This window comes from Salmo trutta, chromosome 10, assembly GCF_901001165.1.
Source record: "Salmo trutta chromosome 10, fSalTru1.1, whole genome shotgun sequence".
NCBI classification, from domain to species: domain Eukaryota; kingdom Metazoa; phylum Chordata; class Actinopteri; order Salmoniformes; family Salmonidae; genus Salmo; species Salmo trutta.
In genome coordinates this window covers 35,085,175-35,097,410 of record NC_042966.1, presented here as the reverse complement: position 1 = coordinate 35,097,410, position 12,236 = coordinate 35,085,175, and the positions used below count along the sequence as shown (strand labels likewise).

The 12,236-nt window shown below is 39.6% G+C and overlaps 3 protein-coding genes across 6 annotated transcripts in view; all 3 read right to left on the bottom strand.

The window, feature by feature from the left end:
• The window catches only part of LOC115201621 (ribosomal protein S6 kinase alpha-2), a 58,973-nt gene extending 57,348 nt beyond the window's left edge, over nt 1-1,625 (bottom strand). Inside the window, exon 1 of one of the 2 annotated variants that reach the window (XM_029765400.1) lies at nt 1,543-1,625. The gene's annotated coding sequence lies outside the window, so the exon portion shown is untranslated. The remainder of the gene's footprint in view (nt 1-1,542) is intronic. The other variant, XM_029765401.1, reaches the window with a different exon arrangement.
• LOC115201623 (uncharacterized) lies at nt 256-2,872 on the bottom strand. Its single transcript, XM_029765405.1, has 2 exons — nt 435-2,872; nt 256-384 (listed from the first exon to the last, which is right to left on the bottom strand). The coding sequence occupies exon 1, from the start codon at nt 2,861-2,863 to the stop codon at nt 1,670-1,672; it is 1,194 nt and encodes a 397-aa protein (XP_029621265.1). The 5' UTR covers nt 2,864-2,872; the 3' UTR covers nt 256-384; nt 435-1,669.
• A 390-nt stretch (nt 2,873-3,262) lies between these two features.
• On the bottom strand, nt 3,263-11,870 carry LOC115201624 (ribonuclease T2). 3 transcript variants are annotated; one of them, XM_029765409.1, is made up of 11 exons: nt 11,763-11,870; nt 11,532-11,600; nt 6,871-6,954; nt 6,521-6,575; nt 6,337-6,386; nt 6,121-6,178; nt 5,922-5,986; nt 5,695-5,808; nt 5,525-5,570; nt 4,873-4,944; nt 3,263-4,626 (listed from the first exon to the last, which is right to left on the bottom strand). In XM_029765409.1, exons 3-11 carry the CDS (start codon nt 6,945-6,947, stop codon nt 4,432-4,434), a joined length of 732 nt encoding a protein of 243 aa, XP_029621269.1. In that variant the 5' UTR covers nt 6,948-6,954; nt 11,532-11,600; nt 11,763-11,870; the 3' UTR covers nt 3,263-4,431. The 3 variants fall into 3 exon arrangements, with proteins under 3 accessions (XP_029621269.1, XP_029621266.1, XP_029621267.1); XM_029765406.1 differs by lacking the exon at nt 11,532-11,600 and having other exon boundaries at nt 11,763-11,852; XM_029765407.1 differs by lacking the exon at nt 11,763-11,870 and having other exon boundaries at nt 11,532-11,756.
• Nucleotides 11,871-12,236: the final 366 nt, after the last annotated feature.

Genomic DNA, 12,236 nt, shown 5'->3' with positions numbered 1-12,236 from the left:
AATTGAAAAATTTTATGGTTTTTGTTCTGACATGCACCGTCTACTGTGGGACCTTATACGGACAGGTGTGTGCCTTTCCAAATCATGTTTAATCAATTGAATTTACCACAGATGGACTCCAATGAAGTTGTAGAAACATCAAGGATGATCAATGAAAACAGGATGCACCTGAGCTCAATTTCGAGTCTCATAGCAACAGGTCTGAATACTTATGTAAACAACCTATTTTTTATAAATCTAAACATTATTTTTTGCTTTGTCATTATGGGGTATTGTGTGTAGATTGATGAGGAATTGTTTTTATTTAATCCATTGTAGAATAAGGCTGTAACGTAACAAAAATCTGCCTTAGGACCGTTACCAAGATGAGATCTGACTCAGGACCTCTACCAAGAGGAAACCACCCTGGCTATAGAGGAGGTCTGACTCAGGACCTCTACCAAGAGGAAACCACCCTGGCTATAGAGGAGGTCTGACTCAGGACCTCTACCAAGAGGAAACCACCCTGGCTATAGAGGAGGTCTGACTCAGGACCTCTACCAAGAGGAAACCACCCTGGCTATAGAGGAGGTCTGACTCAGGACCTCTACCAAGAGGAAACCACCCTGGCTATAGAGGAGCTGAGGAATGAGGCCATGAGTGCTCTTGTGTGGGTGACTATCCCATGCGGTCTCCATTGACCTGAGGACATAAGACACTTAACCCCTCAAAAGGAGAGGAGAGGAATGAAATGTATTTCAAATGGGCTTGGTTACCAATTGGGTAACAGTGATGCAGCTGAGAGTTTTCAGTCAGGAAGAATCAACCTGACTACCCACTGTTAAGCGACTTCAATAACCACATTAGGAGTGATGCATGGATCTCACTGTGTGTGTCTAATAGCAACTGAGGCAGCTGTTGCTCCCCCTACACCGATTTGATGTTTCCTGTTCTTGGCAAATGAGATTTCACATTGACACTATAACCCAGGGGTGTAAAACTAATTTTACCCGGGGGCTGCATTTGGTTATATTTTCAGTGCTCCTTTACTGTCTAGTTTTATTTAGGTTATTATTAGTGAGCTGGACACAGAAACTGCATGAATGTAGAACCATTATAATTTCTACAGTTTCGATTTTGTTTTAGTCATTTTAAAGTAGATTGTGTCCATAACACCACCCATAAAATATTATTTTATTAAAAATACTCAAACCACACACACACACGAGTCGGATTGGAACCCGTCGCCAGCCGTATGTTTTACACCCCTGCTATAACCGCTTTCCTCTTATCCTACAACAACAGCTTACATAAAACTGATTGCGCCACACATAATATTCATTATATCTGACAGCCAAGGCCCATAATACAAAATTAAAACTTGTATTTTGGGGTCAGGGAGTCAATTGCAGTTCACATTTGCAAGGGAAACACTCAACTATGATGACATGTAAGTTAGACAAGTTATTGTGTGTATATTTAAACATTCTGTCCCAGGATTTTGATAAATCCCTTTTATTTAAAAAAGTTTAAATACTTCTTGCAAAAATAAGCTTTACTTACCACCGGCCACTAACAGATGAAGCTCTTCAGTATGTTTCCATGCCTTGCACGAGGTTCAGGTCTGTAAAAAGCACAATGTCTCATGTACTCCAACAGCCAATAAATGTCATACACACAAGGTAAATTGTCAAGAGGAAAGATCAAAGGCTTTACTGTATGGGATAACTAGCCTATACACCACCAGCATTGCTATTCTACCACTATGACTGTATGGGATAACTAGCCTATACACCACCAGCATTGCTATTCTACCACTATGACTGTATGGGATAACTAGCCTATACACCACCAGCATTGCTATTCTACCACTATGACTGTATGGGATAACTAGCCTATACACCACCAGCATTGCTATTCTACCACTATGACTGTATGGGATAACTAGCCTATACACCACCAGCATTGCTATTCTACCACTATGACTGTATGGGATAACTAGCCTATACACCACCAGCATTGCTATTCTACCACTATGACTGTATGGGATAACTAGCCTATACACCACCAGCATTGCTATTCTACCACTATGACTGTGTGGGATAACTAGCCTATACACCACCAGCATTGCTATTCTACCACTATGACTGTGTGGGATAACTAGCCTATACACCACCAGCATTGCTATTCTACCACTATGACTGTGTGGGATAACTAGCCTATACACCACCAGCATTGCTATTCTACCACTATGACTGTGTGGGATAACTAGCCTATACACCACCAGCATTGCTATTCTACCACTATGACTGTATGGGATAACTAGCCTATACACCACCAGCATTGCTATTCTACCACTATGACTGTGTGGGATAACTAGCCTATACACCACCAGCATTGCTATTCTACCACTATGACTGTATGGGATAACTAGCCTATACACCACCAGCATTGCTATTCTACCACTATGACTGTATGGGATAACTAGCCTATACACCACCAGCATTGCTATTCTACCACTATGACTGTATGGGATAACTAGCCTATACACCACCAGCATTGCTATTCTACCACTATGACTGTATGGGATAACTAGCCTATACACCACCAGCATTGCTATTCTACCACTATGACTGTATGGGATAACTAGCCTATACACCACCAGCATTGCTATTCTACCACTATGACTGTATGGGATAACTAGCCTATACACCACCAGCATTGCTATTCTACCACTATGACTGTATGGGATAACTAGCCTATACACCACCAGCATTGCTATTCTACCACTATGACTGTATGGGATAACTAGCCTATACACCACCAGCATTGCTATTCTACCACTATAGTAAATAGCTTTCATTAACAAAAATGATTTAGACATCTTCTTGCTCAGGAGACAGTTACGATTGAGTAGTAATCATCGTCTTTGTTCTAATAAACTGACTATACATCTGCAGTTAAGTTGGTGAAGAGTGTGTGACAATAAATATACATGATTTTAAGTCAAACTCATCAGCATTAGAGTGCCTGGACATGGAGTTTTATATCATGTAATACTTTTTGTGGATATAACATTTCTTTAAATGTGTGATTTATTGTAACAGACTGAACAATGCTAGATAATGTAAGACAGGTAAACTGCCTCTGTTGGCCATTGGTGTTGTGTAGACGTTTCCTGACCTCTTGTGGCATGTAGTTGAATGTGCATACTTACACATTACACTAGTTACCTGGATTCACTAAAATGCAAATTGTAGGGGTAAAGAGTATGTACAACTGCTGCAATAGAAACATGTATTTAATTAATTGTCCGTAAAAATTACAGAGGATCGGAACCATATCAAATAAAGCCACCATTAAAAACCAAAGATTATCCCACAACTGAAATGAAATCTAACTAACTTAACAGCAGAAACAACATCAGTTTCAGATACAATAACTATATCTGATTAAATCATGATCATCATTCCATCAAATTATGGAGATGGCATTACTAATGTAAACCAATGCGTTTTAACCACAACCATACACAATCTTAATTATTCAACACTTTTTACATCAAAACATATTTCAAGAATAATGGAAGCAGTGAACAGACTTCTTCATAAACTGTGCATTAAACTTTAGATTTTGTTTGACAAAAAGTAGGACCATACTTTAAAACAATTTAAATAATAATTTAAAAGCAAATGTCATACTACATTACTGGTGGCATTAGGGTTATTATGATCAGTTAGAGTGTTGGGCCAGTAACCGAAAGGTCGCTGGTTCAAATACCTGAGGCGACAAGGGAAAAGATCTGACTATGGCTGACCCTGTAAAACAACACATTTCACTGTACCGATTTGTTGTATGTGACAATAAAACATTTTTTATATATTTGTATGGCACATTTGGTAAAGCACAAGATTTAAGGACCTTTTATATCACTCTTAGCATGCCATTTGTGTATAAAAGATTTATAAAGCATTATATAGGAAGTATAGGTCTTCAGGAATGTTATCATTAAAAGCTGATTTATTCCCTGAGTTAAAACATGATCAACCTGCTTCTAAGAATCAAAGAGTACAATTTTAAGTTTGAATGCCAGAAAACACATCAAAATAGTAGTCGACAAATTCAATTGGAAACAGTTGTGTTTTTAGTACTTTAGTAAAGTATTTCTGAGCTAACTCACACTTAGTAGAACCTTGTATCTACACTCAGGAAAAAAAGGTGCTATCTAGAACCTTAAAGGGTTCTTCGGCTGTCCCCATAGTAGAACCCTTTGAAGAACTATTTTTGGTTGCAGGTAGAACCCTTTTGCGTTCCATGTAGAACCCTTTCTACAGAGTGTTCTACCTGGAACCAAAAATGTTTCTCCTATGAGACAGCCGAAGAACCATTTTTGGAAGAGTATGTTCCATGTGAGATATGACTGATTATAGAGTAACCAGACCTCACTAGCCACTACATTGATGGCTTCCCCTTAAGGGGAGGGTAGTAGACAGGTGTGGCATGGTCACATACACTAAACTCTGTACCCTTAACATTGAGGAAGTCAGTTAGTCTCAGAGTGTCTGTCTCAGAATGCTCACAGTTGGCAAGTTGGAAGTCTGAGTTGAAGCAGATCTCGATCTGGCCCAAGATTTGCACCTTCCCACCCTGTGAACAAGAAATAACTTAGTGATACATTCTCGATTCAGGGTTAGGATTCGTGATTTAACATTTTAGTTGTGTGAAACAAATACTATTTATGTAGAATGATTAAGGAAATGTATTCTAAATACAAAATTGTATGCAATCCACATAATCCTCTACTCTTCAAAGAAAACCTGTAGGCAAATTCAATAACTAGTTGTGCTTGAGTTTGCATTTTACCATAATAAAAATATTTAAAAAACATGATACCTTTGGATGAATGCACTGAATTTTTGGTTTCACACTGTAGAAGTTGAGAATGATTCCTTCGATGTGGTCAAACTAAAAACACAGAAGTAGTACATTTAATCATGAGTATTCATCACATGCTATTGGACGCATGCACACATCTGAGCCATTTCACTGACAGTAGCTAAGTACAGATGTAAGATCTTAATTTGATTACCCTGTTGCAGGAAAACTTTCCTGCAATGCAAGAACTTTAACATGTGAAGTGTATTTGAGGTTTAAAAAGGCTTCTGAAGTTTGTAATTTCCACTTTTACATTTCTGATTTGAGTTTCCCTTACGAAAAATGTATCAACCCTTACAAAAATGTACATTAATTACACATAATAATTCACATTTCCCGTTGCTGCAGGATTATTTTTCTGCTGTAGTAAACTGGCTCAAATCAAGATACTACATCTGTAAACAGGAACAGTAAGTCAAATGACTTGGAGTAAATTAAAAACTATGGCGGGTTTCCCATAACACAGGGTTTCATTTAACACAGCATAGTATATTTCTTGATATCACGCAGAAATACTTGCCGTTCTTTAAGTCTAACTTTAAACATACAGCAATTGAATCAGTGCAAAATGCCATTGTCCTTGGTAATGTAATAATAATGATGTACTTACAGCGTAGTACGTCTCCGAGGGCACAATGTTAAATTTCTTCATCACTCTGAAGACATACAAAGAATTTATAAATAACTAGTAGAAACATAAATCAGGCTTCAGGGTATATAGACCATATATTATCCCATATGTTTCATGAGGATACTCTATTGTTAATTCAGTACACTTACCCATCAAGGTCTAACGTGTGATACAGCTCCAGGACTTTGCCAAAGTATTTGTGTTGACTGTTTAGGGACTCTGCTTTTGCAGCACACGTTCCATGTTTTTGCCATTCATATTGCCTGTAAATAGAAGATCAAATGTGCAAACATTTGTTTAGAAAAATCTTCTTACCTGAAAATATAACAATGACCTGGAGTAAAGTATTTATACAAAACAGAAAATTAGAACAGACCAGAATTCAGAGGATGCTGGAGTTATAAGATCCGGCCACCACTTCTGCATATCTGGAAGTAGGTCCTGTAAAACATAGTCACAATCAAACATTTCTCGTAATTTTTTAAATTAGAAACACTTGACTTTTAACTTCAAAATGATTTTTTTTTGTCACGAATAAGCAAAATGTATGTTTTTTTTCCCCCAGCAGAACATACCTGGATTAGAGTTACATTGAAGTGCCAAGATGAATTGCATTCCTGGCCTTTATCTGGCCTGTAAGACACAGATATTGGTCAAATGTGTACAAAGATAACAGAGTCCACAACAGTTTATCTTGTCACTCAAATTCAGAAACCATGATGATTGGGTTGGGGGCAAAGGCAGCATCTTCAGTGCTTTATTTTTACTGAATATTATTAAGTCATCCTTACCACAGTCCATGCAAAGTCCAGTAGTCATATTTGGGATCACAGTGTTCCATCTGCAAATCAAAATGTTTATTTCGTCATACAAGGTGGCACATCTGGAAACTTATGGCCACCGTATCAATTATACAATCAGATCAACACATGATACGTAGAGTTTATTATGCTATGAAACAATAAAGTAGCTTACACTGCAAAATGTGCTTGGCCAGTGTTGAGTCAGGATCAACTTACTCCACATATGCCTGAAATAAAGCAGAGTTACATTCAATAAAATAGTAACATTAGCATGATCAAAGTGCCTCACTCATTTAATGGCCTTTAATTTGCATTGAGACCTGTTACGGAATGACACCAACTCAGTGGCCTTGTGGTTAGAGTGTCCTGGGTTTGGAAGGTTGGGGGAATCGCTGACCTATGGGCTGTTGTGTCTCAAAAACACTACTTACATTGGAATGAAGGGCTTGATGCAGAGGCCATTAACCAGACAGATACGCCTACCAGTGCATTAACCAGACAGACAGGCCTACCAGTACTTACGGCGACGCGAGTACGAATGAGGAAGACATCAGACCGCAGCCAAGGCACAGCAGGACAACAAGCGCCAAAGATGTCATGTTTACGCTGAAACAAAGAAAACATTCCATTAGGATAGGTCGATTTTGGACCATAGCTGGATTGACATGATCTGTAGGCCTAATATATTTGTTGGTAGGCTAACTCTTACAATTATAACACCTAAAACGTCAATTGTATATGCCACTTATATCATAGGTGGAATTACCACAGGGGATATTCAGAAAAGGTTGATTCGTCCCCCACAATAATTTATTTAAAATAAAACCTCTCATTCCAAAATCATGGGAATTAAGTTGGGGTTGGCCCTCCCTTTGCTGCTATAACAGCCTCCACTCTTCTGGGAAGGCTTTCCACTAGATGTTGGAACATTGCTGCGGGGACTTTCTTCCATTCAGCCACAAGAGCATTAGTGAGGTCAGGCACTGAGGTTGGGCGATTAGGCCTGGCTCGCAGTTGGTGTTCCAATTCATCCCAAAGGTGTTCGATAGGGTTGAGGTCAAGGCTCTGTGCAGGCCAGTGAAATTCTTCTACACCAATCTCAACAAACCATTTCTGTATGGACCTCGCTTTGTACACGGAGCAATGTCATGCTGAAACAGGAAAGATCCTTCACCAAACTTGCCACAAAGTTGGAAGCACAGAATCATTTAGAATGTCATTGTATGCGGTAGCGTTAAGATTTCCCTTCACTGAAACTAAGGAGCCTGAACGATGAAAAACAGCCCCAGACCATTATTCCTCCTCCACCAAACTTTACAGTTGGCACTATGCATTGGGACAGGTAGCGTTCTCCTGGCATTGGGCAAACCCAGATTCGTCGGACTGCCAGATGGTGAAGCGTGATTCATCACTCCAGAGAACACGTTTCCACTGCTCCTGAGTCCAACGGCGGGGAACTTTACACCACTCCAGCCGACGCTTGGCATTGTGCATTGTGATCTTAGACTTGTGTGCGGCTGCTCGGCCATGGAAACCTATTTCATGAAGCTCCTGACGAACAGTTATTGTGCTGACGTTGCTTCCAGGGCCAGTTTGGAACTTGGTAGTGATTGCAGAAACCGAGGATAGATTATATTTTATGCACTACGTGCTTTAGCACTTGGCGGTCCCATTCTGTGAGTTTGTGTGGCCTTCCACTTCGTGGCTGAGACGTTGTTGCTCTGAGAACTTTCCACTTCATAATAACGGCACATATAGTTAATCGGGGCAGCTCTAGCAGGGCAGAAATTTGACACGCGGACTTGTTGGAAAGGTGGCATCCTATGACGGTGCCACGTTGAAAGTCACTGAGCTCTTCAGTACGGGCAATTCTACTACCAGTGTTTGTCTATGTAGATTGCATGGCTTTGTACTTGATTTCATACGTCTGTCAACAATGGTGTGGCTGAAATAGCCGAATCCACTAATTTGGAATGTGGACACCCATAGTATATGGGTGTCCACATACTTTTGACCATGTAGTGTATATACAGTGCCTTTAGAAGGTACTCCCGCCCCTTGACTTATTCCACATCTTGTTGTTTTACAGCCTGAATTGAATAATGGATTACATTTAGATTTTGTATCACTGATATATACATAACGTCAAAGTGGAATTATATTGTTAGGATTTTTTTGAAATTCATTAAAAAAACGTAAAGTTAAAATGTCTTGAATTAATAATTATTTTTCTCTCTGCCCCATGGCAAAATGTGTAGAATTGCAGAAAAATCTGAGCCCGCTGGAGGTAGGTGCCCCGGGGCCCTACCTGGCCACGCCATTCTCATTAGGTCAGAGCACTGTATTCAAAAAGTATTCAGACCTTGACTTTTTCTATATATTCTATATATTTGTATTACTTTACAGCCTTATTGTAATGGGTTAAATTGTTATTTCTCCCTGATAAATACACACACACACACAATACCCCATACCGACAAAGCAAAAACAGATGTTTAGACATTTTAGCAAATTAATTACAAATAAAAAATAGAAATATCACATTTACATAAGTATTCAGACCCTTTACTCAGTACTTTGTTGAAGCCCCTTTGGCAGCGATTACAGCCTCACGTCTTCTTAGGTTATTAAATTGGGGCAGCAGGTAGCCTAGTGATTAGAGCATTGGACTAATAACCGAAAGGTTGCAAGATCAAATCCCTGAGCTGACAAGGTAAAAATCTGTTGTTCTGCCCCTGAACAAGGCAGTTAACCTGCTGTTCCTGGGCTGTCATTGAAAATAAGAATTTGTTCTTAACTGACTTGCCTAGTTGAATAAAAGGTTTAAAACATTATTATTTATTTTTTTAAATGATACAAGCTTGGAACACCCATATTTGGGGAGTTTTTCCCATTCTTTTCTGCAGATCCTGATGGGGAGCGTCGCTGCACAGCTATTTTCAGGTCTCTCCAGATATGTTTGATTGGGTTCAAGTCCGGGCTCAGGCTGGGCCACTCAGACATTCAGAGACTTGTCAAGAAGCCACTCCTGTGCTATCTTGGCTGTGTGCTTAGGGTCATTGCTCTATTGGAAGGTGAACCTTTTCCCCAGTCTGAGGTCCTGAGCACTCTGAGAGTCTTTAGGTGCCTGGTGGCAAACTGCAAACGGGCTGTCATGTGCCTTTTACTAAGGAGCGGCTTCCGTCTGGCCAATCTACCATAAAGGCCTGATTGGTGGAGTACTGCAGAGATGGTTGTCATATCTCCACAGAGGAACTCTAGAGCTCTGTCAGAGTGACCATCAGGTTCTTGGTCACCTCCTTGACCAAGGCCCTTCTCCCCCGATTGTTCAGTTTGGCCAGGTCTAGGAAGAGTCTTGGTGGTTCCAAACTTCTTCCATTTAAAAATGATGTTCTTGGGGACCTTCATTGCTGCAGAAATGTTTTGGTACCCTTCCCAAGATCTGTGCCTTGACACAATCCTGTCTCTGAGCTCTACGGACAATTCCTTCAACCTCATGGCTTGGTTTTTGCTCTGACATGCACTGTCAACTTTGGGACCTTATATAGACAGGTGTGTGTCTCTCCAAATCATGTCCAATCAATTGAATTCAAATCAAATCAAATGTTCTGTCACATGTGCCGAATACAACACACCGTACTGTGAAATGCTTACTTACAAGCCCTTAACCAACAATGCATTTCAAGTATATACTTGCGTACTATTGTTTGTACAGATGAACGTGGTACCTTCAGGCATTTAGAAATTGCTCCCAAGGATGATCCAGACTTTTCGAGGTCTACAATTTTTTTTCTGAGGCTGATTTCTTTTGATTTTCCCATGATGTCAAGCAAAGAGGCAATGAGTTGAAAGGTAGGCCTTGAAATACATCCACAGGTACACCTCCAATTGACTCAAATGATGTCAATTAGCCTATCAGAAGCTTCTAAAGCATTGACATTTTCTGGAATTTTACAAGCTGTTTATAGGCACAGTCAACTTAGTGTATGTAAACTTCTGACCTACTGGAATTGTGATACAGTGAATTATACGTGAAATAATCTTTAAACAATTGTTGGAAAAATTACTTGTGTTATGCACAAAGTCGATGTCCTAACCACCTTGCCAAAACTATAGTTAACAAGAAATTTGTGGAGTGGTTGAATAACGAGTTTTAATAACTCCAACTTAAGTGTATGTAAACTTTCGACTTCAACTGTAGGTAGATGAACTCCAACTATAATAAAACTCAGTCTTCATCTTTTGTTTCTTCTTAATATAAAGTAATATGCATGTGTGTCACACCTGCTCTGGCTCTTCCCCCCTGGCGCTCGAGGGCGCCAGGCTCCCCAGCACTACACACTCCTGCCACCATCATTACGCACACTTGCCTTCCCCTGTCACGCACATCAGCGATTATTGGACTCAATCACCTCTGCCATTACCTCACCTATATTTTATATATATATATATAGACAATTCAGCATTGATTGTCATATGTCCTTGTGCTGACGCTGGTCCTGTCTCGTTCCATGTCTGTTCCAATTAAATGTTTGACTCCCCGTACCTGCTTCTCTACTCCAGCGTCGGTCCTTACAATGGATGGATCATTATAATACAACTCAGTCTTCATATTTTACGTCTTCTTAATATTTGCCTTGAAATACCTTCATTATTGATAGTGACTACTTCTCCTTCCACTTATATTGTGTTTTCAAAATACCCCATCCATATACTCCTCCATAGAGGCATGATAAGTCATGTCAAACTGTACAGAATTGCAGGAAATGCGTTTTAAAAAAGTACCATTCTCTTCCAATACCTTCACCACAATTTCGCCCTTGACTTAAATGTTTTTAGCCTATTATATAAATTGTTTAATTTTAGTCGATATAGCATTTGTAATAACAGTTATAGGCTACATTGGTTTAAATGGTGTGGTTCTTACATTGGTGCTTGCCAAATATCATTGAGCTGATATTTGCGCCCATCAGCGCCACGGTTTGCTGTCAAGTCAAATAATCGAGCCTGTTTTGCAACTCTGTGTAAACCGTCGTTGTGGGAGAGCAACTTGAGCTTTCACAATAGAAGGCTATGGGTTACTGTCATTATTTCACAAACACTGTCTCCAGCTGGCTACACGTAGCCTTCACTATGTGGGTACATTTTCAATATAGTCTACGAGTGACACAACAAGTTCTTACCTGTGTTTTGTTCTTTTGTTCTTGTGGATCGATATAAAACCCTGCTACAGTAACCTGGTGTATACACAACTAGAAGTTTGGAAGGACCATTTAGATGAGGAAATATTTATATTGTTTTATAGATGAGCAATATGACATCTCATTAGTATCACTTATGGTTTAAAATTAGATAGCCACTACGATTCGACGTCTGGCAGTAGAAAAGATGGTGGATAAATAAAGACGTCTTACTCAGGAAGTTTACCATTGGACATTTTTTCACGGTTCCTGTCTGTGTAAGTAGGCGTCTCCTCTCTCACGCGAGCTTGCTTTACCGTGTAAGACCAATGGTTCTGGTCTATTTATTGTCCTTTCCCAGCTCTCCCCACCCACCCCGCCCGACCAGAAAAAAATAGCCAGTGAGATATCGGGCAGCCCTTCAGGGTGGCAGGGGCAATAAGTAGACCAGAATAGCCACGCTCTAAACTGAAAAAATGTGTGGATGTCTCGCTTTCTCTACTGTCTCTGGTAGTAGCCTATAATAATGAAAGTGTGAAATTGTTTTCATGCAACAGAGCTGAGTGTAAAGTTCTTAATTAAAAAATACTTTAAAGTACTACTTAAGTAGTTTTTTGGGGGGTATCTGTACTTTACTTTACTATTTTTTACAACTTTTACTTAACTACACTCCTAAAGAAAATTATGTACTTTTTACTCCATACAGTT